General features: G+C 41.5%; 1 protein-coding gene across 4 annotated transcripts; it reads right to left on the bottom strand.

The window, feature by feature from the left end:
- Window positions 1-721: 721 nt before the first annotated feature.
- LOC124253063 lies at window positions 722-15,279 on the bottom strand. Of its 4 annotated transcripts, none has more exons than XM_046686785.1 (2): window positions 14,592-15,279; window positions 722-2,326 (listed from the first exon to the last, which is right to left on the bottom strand). In XM_046686785.1, the coding sequence occupies exon 2, from the start codon at window positions 2,314-2,316 to the stop codon at window positions 997-999; it is 1,320 nt and encodes a 439-aa protein (XP_046542741.1). In that variant the 5' UTR covers window positions 2,317-2,326; window positions 14,592-15,279; the 3' UTR covers window positions 722-996. The 4 variants fall into 4 exon arrangements, with proteins under 4 accessions (XP_046542741.1, XP_046542740.1, XP_046542742.1 ...); XM_046686784.1 differs by lacking the exon at window positions 14,592-15,279 and adding an exon at window positions 14,508-14,581; XM_046686786.1 differs by lacking the exon at window positions 14,592-15,279 and adding an exon at window positions 4,533-4,609 and having other exon boundaries at window positions 722-2,330.
- Between the last annotated feature and the right edge of the window lie 5,175 nt (window positions 15,280-20,454).

The following is a 20,454-nucleotide window of genomic DNA, read 5'->3' as shown; positions in this document are numbered from 1 at the left end:
TTCATGTCAAGGTCAAAGTGAGTCTTGAAAATATTTGTGCGTTTGAACAACTAAGATCAAGATATCAAGAGAGGTTGACTGGTAATGTTTTTGTTGACATTTGAAGTCATCTTAAATTACGATCTTCACTTTCATTACTTTTTAAGTTTAACTTGATAATTTGCAGCGGGGGATTATGTCACCTTAGTGACAATGCTTGTTTTATTTGCCTATCTGTAGAAAACGGATAGGCATTTTACTCGCATTTTACAAAACTGACCAAATAATGTATAGCATTCACTTTTCAATAATCCTCCAATAGGAACACGAGTTTAGTGAAATCGTGCCATTGTTTAAATAAGTGATCGAGTAACTCTGGCTATCAGTGAACGAGTGTTGGACCTTTAGGACGTATTAATTTCAGCAATACAAGCCCCTGTGGATCAAACAATGCAGGAATATTGCTAAAAGCTGTGTAAAATCACTCACTCTTTGACCATACTCCCATCCAGTTGAGATCTGGTTAAATAGTGCCTATCACAGTCGAAACCCGTGAAGTTCCGATTTAGAATTGATCTTCAGTAACCCATGCTTGTCGTAAGAGGCGACTAACAGGATCGGGTGGTCAGGCTCGCTGACTTGGTTGACACATGTCATCGTATCCCAGTTGCGTAGATCGAAGCTCACGCTGGTGATCCCTGGATTGTCTGGTCCAGATTCGATTATTTACAGACGGCCGCCATATAGCTGGAATATTGCTGAGTGCGGCGTAAACCTAAACTCACTCACTCACTATCAGTCAAAAGATATCTGGACATACATTTAGTATCACAGCATCAAACCGGCTTCCTTGTGGAAAAGTGATATCCTCTAGGAGGTAGTTACAATGAGAGTAAATGACAATGCTTTGTAGACAAGTGTGACGTCAACGGACTTTATAAATCGTCGATCGTGTTGATATAGGTCATATCAATAAAAGGCTTGGATTAGATTTATTTCACATTGACGTGTTTTCAATTAAGAAGAGCGACCATATGTATAACCTGGGTCATTGAATATGAACAGTGCTTTCTTCATTATAAACTTTGGTATTGGAGATTTCACTATATGCTTATATGCCTCCATATTTGAAAGTGCAACGACAGTTGTGTCAGTGGCGAGCGTCAGCAAGCCCGTCACGTACACGTCATCAATCCAGTACATGCGTACTGAGGACGACGCCTCATAAAGGCGCTTTATAACCGACACCGGTGCCAAGTACGCAAATCCAGAACAATACGGCGGATAGTGATCAAAAGGAAATTGTTTTTTCCTTGGAAGCCACTTTCCAAATGTTTTAATCTTACTTTTTAAATGGGCACTGCACACTATTTGTCCCTTCTTGATTTTCTTGGTCGAAATATACTTCACTACGTTTTCAACATTAACTATTACGTCATCATCAATTTTGATGACGTAGTTCACATGGCTACAATAATGTACAACCCAGTGGTATCCCATCATATGTTTGTATGTCATATTCTGATAAGAATCTGTAAAATTTCCCTGAACGATGTCTGAATATGTTTTCGATTCCGCTGTCAATTTTCGATGAAGACTTGTGTTTAAAGTTTGACCCAGTAAAAACACGAAATCGAACAGAATACCACTGCGAGTCCTTTTGACGCCAAGATAACGTCTGATAGTCTGCCGCTTGTGAAAATGGCTGACGGCTGAATGCACAAGAATTATTATTTTAAAGTCTGCTTTGCTTGAACACTTGTTTGGTTTCAAAGGGAAATGGTATCGATGAAGATTTATAAAAGAGTTCGTCATGTTTTTACGGACAATGAAATATTTCCTGATATTTTCGAAGTCAGAACTGCGTTGGTTCACACCTGACGAAGCAAGGGTTGCACCCTTTGAAATTCCAATTTGTGAGGTGTTTCGCTTAGAAGGTTTGAATAAACGTGAATGTTTATGGTATTTTTCTTCTACGACATCATCTGAGGTCCTCATATCGTCTTCCAAACGTGTTTCAGGCCCAACTACATTTCTTAAAATCACACGATCTGAGTTCGGACCATTTGTTCTGTGATACCCTGATCTCTTCAGTAACAACGCACTTCCAAGCAAGCCAGCATTTCTTCCTCCAGGATCATCAAGTCCTGACTGGTCGGCGAAGTAGCCACGACTTAAATCACGTGACATAACTTCTGTGTCACCTCCTGTTCCGTAACTAGACCAAGCCACCGATGAGAATGTCCACAGAGACATGTAGACGAGGAAGGCGAGCAACAGCAACTTTGACGTGGAACAACGTCGGTGTGACAGCCAGTGAAACGTCCCGACACCCATTGCTGCAGTTCTGAAAGTAGGATGTAAACATGTCAGCGTCCTAATGTTATCATCCATATATGTCACAATTCAGTGCAAACAAATTAAAACTAATTCCCCGAAGAAACGACTGCTTGTCTTGTAGAAACTATATCCGAAACGCAGCATCGTGCTTTTGACAATAGTCATCGAAGTACCACATAATTCGACAACATGTGCTTGACAATATTTACACCAACTGACTGACTGACTGAGTTTGGTTTTACGCCGCTTTTAGCAATATTCCAGCAACATCACGGCGGGGGACACAAGAAATGGGCTTCACACATTGTGCCCATGTGGGGATTCGAACCCGTGCCTTCGGCGTGACGATCCAACGCTTTAACCATTAGGCTACCCCGCCGCCCCTTTACACCAACAATATTGATACCTGACAATGGTATAAAACATACTGTGTCTTGCAACAGATGCTTGGCGATAGTACTGAAACTATATCGCACTTTGCAACAGATAGTGTAACATGTTATATTTGGGATTACACTTTCTCAGTACAGTACAACCCAACAAAAGTACTAGAATCTGTACTGTAAAAGTACTGTACTCAGAAAGTGTAATCCCAAATATAACGTGTTACATCCAAACAAAGCAATGATGATACAGTGCATCTATTGCTATAGAGAAGTTTACTATCCATTAAAAGGGTTCCTCTTCATCATACCAGCTTCAAACTGCCACATACAGAAGTTAATGGACACTATACTGAACCATGTAACCGGTGCAAGACAATGGCAAAGGACATTATACTGAACCATGTAACAGGTGCAAGACAATGGCAAAGGACATTATACTGAACCATGTAACCGGTGCAAGACAATGGCAAAGGACATTATACTGAACCATGTAACAGGTGCAAGACAATGGCAAAGGACATTATACTGAACCATGTAACAGGTGCAAGACAATGGCAAAGGACATTATACTGAACCATGTAACAGGTGCTAGACAATGGCAAAGGACATTATACTGAACCATGTAACAGGTGCAAGACAATGGCAAAGGACATTATACCGAAACATGCAACAAGTGCTATAGACAATGTCAAAGGACATTATACTGAACCATGTAACAGGTGCAAGAAAATGGCAAAGGACATTATACCGAAACATGCAAGAAGTGCTATAGACAATGTCAAAGGACATTATACCGAACCACGCAATAGGTGCTAGACAATGACAAAGGACATTATACCGAAACATGCAACAAGTGCTATAGACAATGTCAAAGGACATTATACTGAACCATGTAACAGGTGCAAGACAATGGCAAAGGACATTATACTGAACCATGTAACAGGTGCAAGACAATGGCAAAGGACATTATACTGAACCATGCAACAGGTGCTAAGACAATGGCAAAGGACATTATACTGAACCATGCAACAGGTGCTAGACAATGGCAAAGGACATTATACCGAAACATGCAACAAGTGCTATAGACAATGTCAAAGGACATTATACTGAACCACGCAACAGGTGCTAGACAATGGCAAAGGACATTATACTGAACCATGTAACAGGTGCTAGACAATGGCAAAGGACATTATACTGAACCATGTAACAGGTGCAAGAAAATGGCAAAGGACATTATACCGAAACATGCAACAAGTGCTATAGACAATGTCAAAGGACATTATACTGAACCACGCAACAGGTGCTAGACAATGGCAAAGGACATTATACCGAAACATGCAACAGGTGCTAGACAATGGCAAAGGACATTATACCGAACCATGCAACAGGTGCTAGACAATGGCAAAGGACATTATACTGAACCATGCAACAGGTGCTAGACAATGTCAAAGGACATTATACTGAACCATCCAACAAGTGCTATAGACAATGGCAGAGGACACTATACTGAACCATGCAACAATGCTATATCCTTATTGCATTGGTCGTCGTAAAACGTTTACAACCATAGTAAGACACTCTGTATAAATATATCAGAGAGAGTGAGAGTGAAGTCATTTCATACTGACCGCGTTTTTTCCTCCCGGAAACATTTCCCCATGCCGACCACTTACGCCACCAGTCCCTGGAATATCCCCAAAACAGACACCTCACACAGCCTACCAAGGAGAAGTAATTGAGCAGCCTTGTGTCTCCCTTCGTCGTGGCGCTGCTGTTGTGGATAAGCAGCGACCCATTGTGCAGGTTTGTGAGGACATACTCATCTTTTGTAATACGAGCATACGGGTGGGAACTTCTTCCGTATTGTATAACAGCGTTTCTGGGCTGCTTCAAGCCCCTTCTTCAGGTGTTGAAAACGTCGTGTTATACAATACAAAGAGTTTAGTTTTACGCCGCACTCAACAATATTCCGGCGGCGGTCTGAAATTATCGAGTCTGTACCAGACAATCCAGTGATCAACAGCATGGGCATCGATCTGCGCAATTGGGAACCGATGACATGTGTCAACCAAGTCAGCGAGCCCGATCCGATCCACCCGATCCCGTTAGTCGCCTCTTACGACAAGCATGGGTTCCTGAAGATCACTTGTAACCCGAACCTTCACGGGTATTATACAATTCAGGAGAAGTTGCCGTTCATATACTCGTCTTATAAACTTCCCATCAAAAGTTTAGACTCACTAGTGTAAATATAGCCACTTACTTCGGGCTACTGTTCTAAACTAGATTTTGCAAAATATTCCATACTGTTTAAACGTACTGTTTACACATGAACTGATGTATTGTGAAACAAATTCGTAAAGTTGAAAAGATTATTGTCAGGAGTTCAATAAATTGGCGAATTCTTAACAAAACTTTATACCAAAACGCAGCTGTTCACATGCACGATATTTGCACATGCTTTTCAACAGATTTGATGAATGATCCTCGTGCAATTCATCTGCATAAGGTTTGCAATTGGTTCCCCCAAGTTAGTGGAGAAATCAATCTTCGATGTAACCATATATATATATATATATATATATATAACAGGGGAATGTGTGAAACAAGGGATTTCACGTAATCCCTAAAGAAGTCAGTGATTTCATGAAATCCCTGTGACCCCCAGGGACTTCATGTATTCCCTAAAATTGCCAGGGATTTCATGAAATTACTGAAATATTAGCCCAGGGATTTCATGAAATCCCTTTAAGCCTTTATTGAAATAGAGAACACCAAATTTATAATGCGACTACAGAGTATATGCTGATAAAATTCATTTGTTGGGACAAGATAGACTGTTATCATACAAGCTACTACACTTCAGTAGCACTTTAAAACATTTACAACGTATTAATTTACACTGGTTTAGACAACAGTTACATTTCTGGAAACCCTGACCACCACAATTCGACTCGAAAATCACAGCTGTGTGGAGAAACAGTTCTTTGTCCATTGTCACATCATTCGTGAAGACGCTGAGGACAAACATGAAATATATGGTTTGAAAAATACCTTTTCCTTCCCAAACCCATATCCCAAAGCTCTTCTTCAACAGCGGGATGATGTATGTTCCAAGTTATTTCTATGAATGGTCTAGTCTGTTTCAACTTAAACGTATATTTTCAATAAAGAAAACACAATGTTTGAAAAACCTCGCTAATTTTTTAAATGCTATATCACAGTAAAATGTTGAGCCATTCCGTACGGAATTATGAGAGACACTTGTGCCACAATATACAGAGTATAATATATGAATATTAAAAATGCAATAATAAGGGTACAAGTTACATTAAGAAGATATTAAAAAAATTGCAGTACGCTTTTTAAGAATATTAAGGCAGGTTTTGGCAGATAAAAACGATACACCTGGACAAGCTAGAAGAAAACTAACTTTTTCAACATACCCAGATTTTCAAAAAAAACATATAAAAGACTTGTACATTTAGATAAAAGTTGCAATCGCTCATCAGCATACAAAGGACAATGCAATAAAACATGACACTCATCTTCAATAAAATCTTTACAGTTTCGATTGTAAGCGGCGCTACCGCACATCTAAACAAAGCTATTGCTTTTCTCATAGAGCCAGACATTGCAATTAACATAAAAATCACTGCAAAAATCCACCTTTAAAGTACAGTACGTGTGTAACTTATTACCTCCCCTACCAGTTAAGCTACCAACTTGTAAAAGGTCCTGTTTCCATTTATAAACGAAATCGCTAAAAACAACGTCTGTAACTTTGGAAACTACAAAAGGAATATTGATTAAATTATTAATCATAACAATAAGATGCACTAGTGTGATGCTGCGATAAGACATTGGGTCTCTCAGGTTGTCAGCTCCAGACTTAGAGGTAGGGGTAATGATCCCCTAGGCCCAGTTGGAGGGTACATGACCAATCTCATAACATGTAGAAAACAGTTTATGAAGATACTCTATACAGATGTCATTTGTCAAAACATCAACTGGAATATTATCGAAACCTGGTAATTTCCCTCTCTTAGCTTGACTAAGTGTCATCAGTAAATAGTCAAAGTTTTCAACTCCTAAGACCTAAGGGATGAAATGAGACTAAACAGTAAAGCCGTGAGAAAATTAACTTGGTATCCCGACTCAAGGTAGTAATTAGCCAAAAGTGTCATCGGTAAATTGTCAAAGTTTTCAACTCCAAAGAACTAAGGGATGAAATGAGACTCAACAGTAAAGTTTTAAGCTACAAACATTAATTTCACACATTCACTGATATCCTAACAGGGAATGTGTATAACGGAACACCAATAAATCAGTAATTTCATGAAATCCCTGGAAATTTTAGGGAATACATGAAATCCCTGGTTTCACACATTCCCTGTAACATATTCACCAACTCTTAAGAATCTACTCATCTTATGTTCACACTATCCCGATTCGCGCCACGGTTAAAATCGTGGTCTTAATCGTGGACTAATCGTGGTGATCCTATCAGATCATATCAGATCTTGAAGTCAGTCGTGGCAATCGTGTTGATCGTAGAAACATTTTGGTTCAAAGATTTTCTACGATCACCACGATTAATTGTCAATCATGAACATAGCATCAGATCGTATTGCATCGTAACGAAGGGCAACATATCGCATCTAATCGTACTTCCAAATCGTGATGATCGGAATCAATCGTTGCGATGTGTTGCGATCTCCTACGATCTGTGACACTTTGTCGGGTTCTATTATTCACGACTAATCACGAATGACTCACGAACAGATACGAGTTGATACGAGTAAATGCTAGTGACGCTTTTTCACGGACGCTCACGATCTGTTACGAGTTCTTACACCCATATATATTTAATGCGCCTAATTCACAGATCTACCCTTGAAGAGAGCACATCTATCAACCTGCTTTTGTTAGTAATTTTTGAAAGATGATACTTTCCAGGGTAAGAAGGAAATGGGCAAGGCTGCCCCACCCGAACCAGTTGAGCCAGAGCCTATACGAGAGCACCCCACCCGAGAAAACCAAGAGAAAGTAAACAGTAACTACCTTTACTGAAAAGCAAAAGGAGGAAATCATTGGATTCCCCATTAGAAATGAGGTCCTGTACAGCAAGCGCCTTGCAGAGTTCAAGGGTGTCACCCAGAAGGAGGATCTCTGGGCAGCACAGGCTGCCATAATGAATACTACTGCGGAGCAACTTAAAATATGGTGCACAAGCAAGAGGACCATGATGGGCCGGCTGAAGAAATGCGCCAAGAAGAGTGGGTCAAGTGGAGATGCCATTACTGACATAAACACCACAGAGAATTAAGTGGGTGTGGGATAAGCTCCCTTTTTTGATCCCTCACATTGAGACGGCGGATGCCAAAAATGTAGCCTCCTTTGCAGCAGTAGGTTATCAGGGCTTGGAGTCAGAGGGCAGTGTGTGGGAGTCCTAGAGCTTCCTCTTGCAGGCCGTTGAACAGCATGATGGCAATGTGTGTGCCATCCAAAACCCCAATGGCGTGGGAGATATTCCATCTCTGCTCAAACTGGTTAACTATGACTGTCCAGGTTTCAGGGGTCACAGGTAGGCTAAACACCTCATATTTGTACGCTTGCAAAATTGCCTGGCACACTTCTGGAACCGTCTCTGAGATGGTGGACACTCCACACCTGAAGGCATACGCTTGTCTCCAGTGGCAAGGTGCCTCTGTGTCACTGCCAGTTTCAGTCCAGGTGAGAGGAGTTGCCTGAAGCTGGTGACTTCCCTGTCGATTGCTGGGGCCACCCTCTGCAAGATTTCATCGAAGAGCTGTGGTGTTAACCTTGTGTAGTTTTGGAACGCTACTAGATCCTCCAGCCTCAAATGGGTGTCTGGAAGGCTGGGGAACTGACCATACTGTCGTCTCCTCTCCTCTGTGCGCCATGGACGCACCAGAAGTACCAGACTGCAACTCTCCTTGCTCTCCTGTGGTTGGAGTTGTAGCTGTTCTGGCTGCTGCTCGTCTTCTTCCCCTCCGACGATAATGTATAGTAATACTGCCAAATGTCCTGCCATCATCAACGGTTGTGAGTTGTAGTGTTCACTCTGTAGAAGTTCAAGAAACAATGAAGTCCATAGTCAATGGGGCTGTTTCTGTCAATGATGTCTCTGTTGATGGTATCTGAGATGTGGATGGTGTCTCTGTTGATGGTATCTGAGATGTGGATGGTGTCTCTGCTGCTCTTTCTGTCAATGATGCCTCTGTTGATGGTATCTGAGATGTGGATGATGTCTCTGCTGCTGTTTCTGTCAATGATGTCTCTGTTGATGGTATCTGAGATGTGGATGATGTCTCTGCTGCTGTTTCTGTCAATGATGCCTCTGTTGATGGTATCTGAGATGTGGATGATGCCTCTGTTGATGGTATCTGAGATGTGGATGATGTCTCTGTTGATGGTATCTGAGATGTGGATGATGCCTCTGTTGATGGTATCTGAGATGTGGATGATGTCTCTGTTGATGGTATCTGAGATGTGGATGATGTCTCTGCTGCTGTTTCTGTCAATGATGCCTCTGTTGATGGTATCTGAGATGTGGATGATGTCTCTGCTGCTGTTTCTGTCAATGATGCCTCTGTTGATGGTATCTGAGATGTGGATGATGTCTCTGCTGCTGTTTCTGTCAATGATGTCTCTGTTGATGGTATCTGAGATGTGGATGATGTCTCTGCTGCTGTTTCTGTCAATGATGCCTCTGTTGATGGTATCTGAGATGTGAATGATGTCTCTGCTGCTGTTTCTGTCAATGATGCCTCTGTTGATGGTATCTGAGATGTGGATGATGTCTCTGCTGCTGTTTCTGTCAATGATGTCTCTGTTGATGGTATCTGAGATGTGGATGATGTCTCTGCTGCTGTTTCTGTCAATGATGTCTCTGTTGATGGTATCTGAGATGTGGATGATGTCTGCTGCTGTTTCTGTCAATGATGTCTGTCAGATGATGCCTCTGTTGATGGTATCTGAGATCTGAGATGTGGATGATGTCTCTGCTGCTGTTTCTGAGGTATGTGGATGATGTCTCTGTTGATGGTATCTGAGATGTGGATGATGTCTCTGTTGATGGTATCTGAGATGTGGATGATGTTGATGGTATCTCTGTTGATGGTATCTGAGATGTGGATGGTGTCTCTGTTGATGGTATCTGAGATGTGGATGATGTCTCTGCTGCTGTTTCTGTCAATGATGTCTCTGTTGATGGTATCTGAGATGTGGATGATGTCTCTGCTGCTGTTTCTGTCAATGATGTCTCTGTTGATGGTATCTGAGATGATGTGGTGTCTCTGTTGATGTGGATGATGTCTGCTGATGGTTCTGTCAATGATGCCTCTGTTGATGGTATCTGAGATGTGGATGATGTCTCTGCTGCTGTTTCTGTCAATGATGCCTCTGTTGATGGTATCTGAGATGTGGATGATGTCTCTGCTGCTGTTTCTGTCAATGATGTCCCTGTTGATGGTATCTGAGATGTGGATGGTGTCTCTGCTGCTGTTTCTGCCTCAGCTGTGGATGGTATCTCTGATGTGTCTTCAAGCAAATTAAAGTACTCTTCTTTAGTCAACAAGATTGACTTTGAATCGGACTGTGGTCTACTCAGGAGATGTTCACGAAATGCAGACTCCAGGTTGATAACAAGAATGAATGTCAAGTCTCGTAAGAAAATACTTGCATTTTATAGCATTTCTTAGGAAGCCTGTGCTCTAAGGAAGAATCATTTCTAGGGAAGCCTTTGCTTTAAGGACAATTGGATTAATCTAAACTATAAACATTACTTTATTAAAAGAAGCCTCAGTGATCACAGAACGAAACCCATGCTAATCTTGTCTTCTCAATAATCCCTGTTCAACAATCAGTCAATCTGTACAATAATTGGGTTAATTAATCAGGCAATGTACACAATGCCTGGAATTTTGAGACAATGTACACACTGACTGGTTATTTCAGTCATTGTACACATTGCCTGATTGTAGACATTGACTGCAACATATACTAAGCAGCAAAAGAAACATCAGTTTGGAATTTTCCTTTGCAGAAACGGATAACTGTAAACTCATTTAATGTTTTGATTGTATATTGTTGACAACATCTCCAACTTTACCTGAGCAAAGACATTCCTTCCAAAACTCAGAATGGAACCCAGGAAATGGTCTCAAAAACGCAACCTGATCTCGGAGATGGTACGGTGTTCTCCATGTTTTTCATGCAACATGCTTCACGTGCTGTTCAAAAGGACCAGCCCCATAAAATGCACCCCCAAACCTGGTTGAAACATTCACATTACAACGTCAGCAGGATGCCGCGACTCACGAAAGCTGAGGGGAACCAGGCGCTAGGAAGATTTTAAGCTGGCCACACTGCACAAGCCGTTGCCAATCACTTCCAGGTCAACGTTCGGACCATCTACAGGCTGCAGCAACGTTTCCGGGCCACCAACACCACAAATGATCGCCCCCGTACTGGCAGACCAAGGGTGACCACAAGACGACAAGACCGCCATGTTGTGCGACAACATGTACAGAATCCCTTCATGCAGGCATCCGAAAGCACGCCGGACAGTGGGAAGACACGGAAGACCAATCAGTGCTGATACAGTACGCCGACGTCTTAACAGCGGGAACGTCCATTGGTGTAGACCTTACCGTGGAACGAACCTCACCCCTTGTCATCGGCGTGAACGTCTACAGTTTGCCCTTCAACATCAAAACTGGCGATACAGGCAATGGAGAACTGTTATGTTCACAGAGGAGAGTCGGTACTGCGTATCAACTGCGCAGATGGCAGAACAAGAATATGGCGACGACGTGGCCAGCGTTACTCAGACCAATGTGTTTTGGAAAGAGACTCATGGGGAGGTGCAAGCATCATGGTATGGGGTGGAATAGGCCTGAACCAGAGAGTGGGTCCTGTGGTGTTCTAGAATCTTGGTCCAGGGAGAGAAGCCAGCATCACAGCGGTGCGCTACATCGACCAAGCTCTTAGACCCCACGTCATACCACATTTCGCACGTCACCGGAACAACATTTTCCAGCATGATAACGCCCGGGCCCATACTGCCAGAGCTTCACGGGACTTCCTACAGCAGAACGGTGTCAACATTATGCAGTGGCCAGCCCTTAGTCCTGATTTAATCCCAATTGAGCATCTTTGGGATGAAATTCAGAGGAGACTGAATAATGTCATACTCAGGCAGAACACAGCCGATTTATTGCGCCAGGCCTTTCTCAGAGTGTGGTTCCAGGTGACAATGGCCTTCATCAATCGATTGGTGCACTCCATGCATAGACGCTGTGCTGCAGTTATTGCCGCTCGTGGTGGTCACACTAGATACTGAAGTCAAGAGTCTGAATGGACTGCAAACGTTCACGTAATGTCTTGAAATTGTGCTGAGTTATTCATTGATGTGTCAAGATATTATACACAAAAATGTTTTTGATCCGCTTATTATGTCTATTTCTGTAATGATTTGATCACAGTGCCTATCTAATTTTGAATTCCTACTGACGTTTTTTTTTGCTGCTGAGTATATATACCCGTCGGGGTCCAATCGTAGCTCAAATCGTGATCACCCTCGATGGTGATCGTGAAGGACATAGCGACCACAATCGCAACAGAGCGCATCGGTTCGTATCTGAACGTACCTGCACGTACCAGATCGTCCCAAATCGAGGACCCCGATTTCAAAAGATTTTAAGCAATGATTAATTATTCTAGGCCTTTCCAAGAAGTTTTTAGCACACGTGGGGTATTTCCAAACTAGACACATCAATGTCAAAATTATGCCCACATCCCTATTTCAGCCTGCACATTATGTTTCATGTTTGTGCATTTAGGTGAACATTTGACTTAGCTTTGCATGAATTTGACATGGGTGAACCCGTAGGTTTAGGTCATAACATGCTTGCCATCTCAAGTTTGACTTACCGTTGTTGGGTCTGTGGTCTCACTGAATAACTTGTGACGTGTTTAACGTACGGGCACGTGATCCAGTAGTGTTAACTCTTTAAATTTCTCGAGTGATATTTTTAATTCCTACAATGATTCAATTGTATCTGACTGGCACTTGTAACATAAAGAGTTAATGACGATTTGTCAGTTGCAAGTAGTTGAGATTTCCTATGATAATTGAAAAGGTTTCGTTGAATAACACAAGTCAACATCTTTTTCGTTGATACTAAACCTTCTGAAACATATTATATAATATGATTGACAGGAACATATTTCAATTACTTATTGTCAACGTGAGAAATCTCACACCACAGGCGTTCATACCTGGTATATATTAATACATTCAACTTTGTTTACAAATACTTAAGTTGAGGCATGAATGTTACAACACGCATCTAAAGCTATGTAGGCCACAAGACTCATTCATGACCATAGACATTGCTGCGCATTGAATAACGACGGTGTATAATCACAATTACAAAGGATACACGCATGGGTAAAACCCAGTGATGTGCTCGGTCTTGAGTGTTGCGAATGCCACACTGCACTACATTCAAGACCACGACGTCGTGATGTTGGGCAGATACTACTGACAAACATTGAAGGATTACTCCCGTCCTCCTGTAGTCTACTGGGATTCTGTTTCAAATTACTACATGAAATGCTTCGGCCATTAAATAAACATGAAATTTTCACCTGATGAAGGAGTAAAGCTATATTCCGTAACGTTGTGTTCCTCAGCAACAATCCATTTCAATGTCACATATGTTCTCGTCACAATATGGCTGAAATATTGCCGATGTGACGTTAAATAATAACTCACTCACTCACTCACTCCTCAACAACAAAGACGTTGACATACCATCTTTTGAAATTTCTCGCGATGGAAACCATTATGGGTCGATCGTAGAGAGAAGGTAGCTGATTGTCAGTGTAAATCTGATCACAAACAATGTATCTGTTCTGTAGCCTAATGGTTAAAGCGTCCGCTCCTCACGCTGTAGTGAGTGAGTGAGTGAGTTTAGTTGTACGCCGCACTCAGCAATATTCCAGCTATATGGCGGGGGTCTGTAAATAATCGAGACTGGACCAGACAGCCCAGTGATAAACAACATGAGCATCAATCTGCACAATTAGGAACCTATGACATTTGTCAACCAGGTCAGTGAGCCTGACCACCCGATCCCGTTAGTCGCCTCTTACGACAAGCATGGGTTACTGAAGATCAATATTCTAACCCGGACCTTCACGAGTACGTCACGCTGTAGACCCGGGTTCGACCCCCCACATGGGTACAATGTGTGAAGTCTATTTCTGGTGTCCCCAGCCTTGATGTTACTGGAATATTGCTAATTGCGACGTAAAATCATACTCACTCATTGTCACACAAACGTCTTACCAACATGTCTAATATTACGTGCAAGCTAATACAACTAGTTGATTGTTTTCACTTCATCAGCTATTTGTTTTATGTGTACGAAGCGTTTCGCTTTCAGCAATATTCCAGCAATAACACCAGAAATGGGCTTCACACATTGTATCCATCTGGGGAATCGAACCCGGGTCTTCGGCGTGACGAGCCATATATTTAACCACTAGGCTACCCCATCGCCATACATCGAAGATGAATTTCTCCACTAACTTATGCAGATGAATTGCACGAGGATCATGCACGAAATTGCTGTAATCATGTGCAAATATCGTGCATGTAAGAAAACGTTATGAAGTTGTTTTACAATACATGTACATCAGCTGATGTGTAAACAGTACCTTTAAACAGTATGGAATATTTTGCAAAATGTAGTTTAGAAGAGTTACCTGAAGTTGAGTCTCAACCTTTGATGGGTAGTATAGTTTGTTAGATTAGGACAGTACACGCCAGCCATCTCAAGTTTGACTTACCGTTGTGTCTGTGGTCTCGCTGAATAACGTGTGACGTGTTTAGCGTGCGGGCACGTGATCCAGTAGTGTTAACTCTTTAAACTGATTTATTTATGATGATAAAGCAAGTATTGGTAAATATGGTTCTTTATAACTTTAACAAGGTGAGTGAGTTCAGAAAACAGTATTGTAATTAGGTCTCCAATTTCTCGAGTGATAGGTCTAACTCCTACAACGATTCAAATGTATCTGGCTGGCACTTGTCACACAAAGAGTAAATGACGATTAGTCAGTTTGGAGGTAGAGCTTTCTTATGACTATTGAAAAGGTTTTGTTGAATTCCACAAGTCAATCTCTTTTTCATTGATACTAAACCTTCTGAAACATATTATAGAAAATGTGACTGACAGGAACATATTTTAATTACTTATTGTCAAAGTGGGAAAACTGACATCAGAGACGTCCATACTTTGTATATATAAATAGTAATACAAACAACAGTGTTTGTTTACAAATACTTATGTTTGTTGAGGCATGAATGTTATATCATGTACTTTATATAGGGCACAGCAGGCATTCATGGTCCTAGCTTTTGTTGCGTACTAAACATTAATAGCCTACTTAAAATATCATATTTACAATGGATACATGCATGTGTTCGGACTAGGATGTTGAGAAATGTCACACTGCACTACACTCAAGACCATGACGTCGTGAAAGTGACGATCCAGGCACGATTGTAATTTGAGCCGATACCGCTGTAAAACATTGAAGGATTATATATAGCTGAAATAACTCTGGATGCCTATCCACAAGGCGTTCGTAGTGCTACGATATCATTCGTACGCCTATTAAAAACCTGTGGCCGTATGCATATGTCGGGCGTAAATTCTAGTAAAATGTACGCCCGGACGTAACGTAAACCGGTATGCACATATTAGAAGTTAAAGTTACGCCAGTCGTAGCGCTCTATATTTACGCCACCTACCCAGCAGGCGTAAGCCAGGCGTAGCCCTGTCATGGCGGCACTGGATGCCGAGGTTTTTTTCATGCGCAGATTTTCATACGGTTTGAAAAGTGAACGTTGTGCGTGAATTCATTTCGCGTGGTCCTGGATCTACGTACGGCTATAAAATTACACAGAAATGTAGAATATTAAATTTCCAATCCGTTGGTATAAATATAAGTGCAACTACCTCGGCGGTTTGAGAAATAGACCTTGCTAAATGTTGTCCACATTTTTGTTATGCAGTAAATTACTCCGCTTTTTATCGCGTACAGATGAAAGCACTATGCTACGAAGTTTTTAATGTGGCATCTTGACAGAAAGTGTGAGCGAAGGAAATACAGCCTGATATCTGAACGACATAAGTGTATATGAATTGGGTTAATGTGCTTATGCATAACGTTATACGCACAACATTAAAAATGACTCGCAATAAATGTCAAAATTTGATTTTCTCCTATGACGTCAAACGAAGACAGAGAGGTCATACGCTTATAATGATAAGGGGGCATAACTCCGTTATGCTTAAAAACTGTAGAGCTACGACAGGCCGTAACGTTACGAACGCTTTGTGATTCTTGACCCTGTACATATGGGGTACGGTCCAGAATCTCTAGCGTGTGTTACCCTTTGAGACTATATCAAATCATGTTATGATCTTATGTAAACCAGAAAAACTTTGTGAGCAAGCACACGTCCAAATAAGATGATAATATGGTGAACATGGGATTCTGTTTCAAATTACTACATGAAATGCTTCCGCCATTAAGTAAACTTGAAAGTTTCACCAGATGAGGGAGTGAAACAATATTCAGTAACGTCGTGTTCCTCAACAACAAAGACGTTGACGTCCATAAATTCTCGCGCCTTTTGAAATTTCTCGCTATTGAAACAATTATCCGACGATTGTAGGGAGAAGGTAGTTCACAAACCTGATCACAAACAATGTATCTGTTCTGTTCCGTCAGTTGTCCTCTGCTATGCAAAAATAATAACATCGTATTTCTATATTTTATGGCGAGGTGTAGACAGCATGACCTTAACTAAGACGTCACAGACTACCCCTGTTTGATGAGGTCTTAAAATGATTCTGGCTCACTGGTTACACCTGTTATGTGTCCTTTGCGCTTATTTAATGTAGTTTTATAACGCACAATGTGATTGATTCAATATCAAGGCCGTACTAGACCGCCAAACTTTTCTAGCGGCAGAGCCTCGTTTTGAGATTTCCTCGATTTCCGTCTGTCAGAGCACGCTGTACGACAGAGCACGCTGCACGACGTGTTTGTAAGGATTAGAAGGAGCGTGGTGTTGCAATATACAAGTGCTTAGATGTATCAAATAACACTGATTAATATTTATGTATCCAGTTGAATGAAAATTCAGGGACTGATTATTGTACTAAGTTGCGCAATAGGACGAAACCCAGTCAGCAGGAAACGAGACTGTTGTGTAATCAATGTTTTGACTTGTCCCACACAGAGTTAATGGCGGTTCTTCAGTTTGTTCATCGTTGCATGGTCACCAGTTGAATACTGACAAATTTATGGATAACAGCTTATATTTGGTGAGTGCGACCTTTCCTGTACCGTTGTCGAGTGAGTGAGTGAGTGAGTGAGTGAGTGAAGTTTTACGCCGCATTTAGTAATATTTCAGCAATATCACGGTGGGGGACACGGGTATATATCATACAGAGGAGGGGTGTATGTAACAACACAAACAACATGACTGGCTAGGCAGTAGGGTTTGGGGCTACACCATCATGTTCTTGACACGGACGAATGAATTACAGCGCAGGAGACAAAAAAACACACACACACACACACACACACACACACACACACACACACACACAGACAGACAGACAGACAGACACAGACACACACACACACACACACACACACACACACACACACACACAAAAAAAAACAACAAAACAAAACAAAACACACACCCAAAACTAACCTAAAAGTAATAAACGAAATAATAAATAGTACTCAGATCTACATACCTTAGGGGAAAAGGTACAGTTCATATGGATCCCTGTCCAAGTCGGATGGTTAGCTTAATCAAAAGCTTAAAAGGAAATAAAAAGCCTATCAAAACAAAAAAAATCCAAAAGTGGCAAAATAAATACCAAAATTCTAAACAAACAAAACTGACAGAAAACATATTAACAGTGTCCAAATTGATACTTTATGGGGACAGACTGTCATTTATTACCATGCTATCATTATATGTGTTTATGACCCAAAGGAGATCCGGGAGAGAACAGACTCTTCAGCAACCAATGCTTGTTGTAAGCGGTGACGAAGGGCCGGAACACTGTAGCAGCGAAGGGCAGCCCAGCCTGCCAGCAAAAGAAAAATAACGCTCCTAGAGATGGTGTTACAGGCATCCATCAGGACACCAACAGTTGAGAGTTCGTGTTACAGTCATCCATTAGGACACCGACGGTTGAGACATGGTGTTACAGGCATCCATCATGACACCGACAGTTGAGAGATGGTGTTACACTCATCCATTACGACACCAACAGTTAAGAGATGGTGTTACAGGCATCAATCAGGACACCAACAGTTAAGAGATGGTGTTACAGGCATCAATCAGGACACCAACAGTTAAGAGATGGTGTTACAGGCATCCATCATGACACCGACAGTTGAGAGATGGTGTTACAGGCATCCATCATGACACCGACAGTTGAGAGATGGTGTTACAGGCATCCATCATGACACCGACAGTTGAGAGATGGTGTTACAGTCGTCCATCAGGAGACTGACAGTTGAGAGATGGTGTTGGAGACATTCATTATGACAGCGATGTTGAGAGTTGGTGTTACAGTCATCCATCAGGACACCAACAGTTGAGAGGTGGTGTTACAGACATCCATCAGGACACCGACAGTTGAGAGATGGTGTTACAGTCATCCATCAGGACACCAACAGTTGAGAGATGGTGTTACAGTCATCCATCAGGACACCGACGGTTGAGAGATGGTGTTACAGTCATCCAGCAGGACACCAACAGTTGAGAGATGGTGTTACAGTCATCCAGCAGGACACCAATAGTTGAGAGTTGGTGTAATAGGCATCCAGCAGGACACCAACAGTTGAGAGATGGTGTTACAGTCATCCATCAGGACACCAACAGTTGAGAGATGGTGTTACAGTCGTCCATCAGGAGACTGACAGTTGAGAGATGGTGTTGGAGACATTCATTATGACAGCGATGTTGAGAGTTGGTGTTACAGTCATCCATCAGGACACCAACAGTTGAGAGGTTGTGTTACAGTCATCCATCAGGACACCAACAGTTGAGAGATGGTGTTACAGTCATCCATCAGGACACCAACAGTTGAGAGATGGTGTTGGAGACATTCATTATGACAGCGATGTTGAGAGTTGGTGTTACTGTTATCTATACATCTACCCCAAACTTTGAGCAGAGGCCCAGTTCTCTCTCCAAATATGTGAATCCCATTCATGGTGTCCCACGGTGCACCAGTTGGAATACTACATAAGACCATACTCACTCACTCCAGGCCTTGCTGCTGCTTTTATTGATTAACACCCAATATATTACATACCAGCAATAGGACAGCGGAATATATATAATCAAATCTTGATCAGAGTGAGTGAGTGAGTGAGTTTAGTTGTACTCCGCTTTTAGCAATATTCCAGCTATATCACGGCGGGGGACACCAGAAATGGGCTTCACATATTGTACCAATGTGGGGAATCGAACCCGGGTCTTCGGCGTGACGAACAGACGCTTTAACCACTACGCCACCCCACCGCCCCAATCTGGATCAGACGATCCATCGATTGATATAGCAAAGAATCCACACTGTCTGGGTACGATATCCTATTATGCCCCAAATCTGACCACATGATCCACTTGGTCACCTGGAAGATCAGCTTAGGCAACCACGGACGTCTACTAGCCAAGGATCCCACAAGTTTTGATTAGCAAATAATACACCATATAAAAAAGAAACAATAAAAGAATAAAATAAATAAATAATAATAATAATAAAAAAAGGCGTTCATCATGAACCCGGTTTTGATTCCCCAGTTCCCCATTTCTGGTGTCCTCCGATGTGATATTGCTGGAATATTGCTAAAAGCGGTGTAAAACTAAACTCACTTATCTGAATTGTCAACACCAATTACCTTTTGCGAATCAGTATATATGTGTTAACGATTTGAATTCGGGAATGTATGCTCCTTGTACTATCGGCTTTGAAAGATGTTGCCATAGATAATTATCAAATTTACATATGATTCAAAATATAATTTTTTCAGTTGAAAATTAGGTTTCATATAAAATAATCAATTTCCTGTATAAGTTTACTTGAACTTAACATAAATACAGGAATAAAGATTAAAAAAACTTAATAATAAAAAAATAAAAATATAATTATACACTAGATTTCCAATGTGCTTTCTATAACTTGTGAGCATTTATGAAAAAAAGCTGCCTATGACTTTTTGCGGTGACTTCATTTTGTTTGTAGCGCCATGTGCAAGTACTGGAGTTTGGCGCAGTATATGTGCACATATCATTATTATTATTATTGTGTCTTTATTCACAGAATCACCAACTTATAATAATAATAATAATGTGTCCATTTATATAGCGCCAAACTCCACACTAGGGTATGCTCATAGCGCTAACAATCAAGGCACAGCACATTATTACCCCGGATAACCCAAGCTGCCTGTTAAGCGCAAGAAGGTTATAGTCATATGACTTTTTCCACCGGGTACCCATTTTCCTGCTGGGTGAACAAACTCACTTGCCTAAGGTGAGACCACATGTGTCACATGTGCTTCGTTGTGGGGCAGGACTCAAGTCCTAGAAACTCTCAGGAGT

The sequence above is a fragment of the Haliotis rubra genome, unplaced genomic scaffold (genome assembly GCF_003918875.1).
Source record: "Haliotis rubra isolate DU_JTF1 unplaced genomic scaffold, ASM391887v1 Scf530, whole genome shotgun sequence".
NCBI classification, from domain to species: Eukaryota; Metazoa; Mollusca; class Gastropoda; order Lepetellida; family Haliotidae; genus Haliotis; species Haliotis rubra.
This window is presented reverse-complemented; position numbering and strand designations above follow the sequence as displayed.

Bases quoted from the DNA above. Each gene is read 5' to 3' on its own strand.
- LOC124253063 (XM_046686784.1), bottom strand. From the start codon at position 14,575: ATGGCTGGCGTGTACTGTCCTAATCTAACAAACTATACTACCCATCAA. The intron at 2,327-14,507 runs GTAACTCTTCTA...TCCTACTTTCAG, and splicing joins AGGTTGAGACTCAACTTCAG to AACTGCAGCAATGGGTGTCG.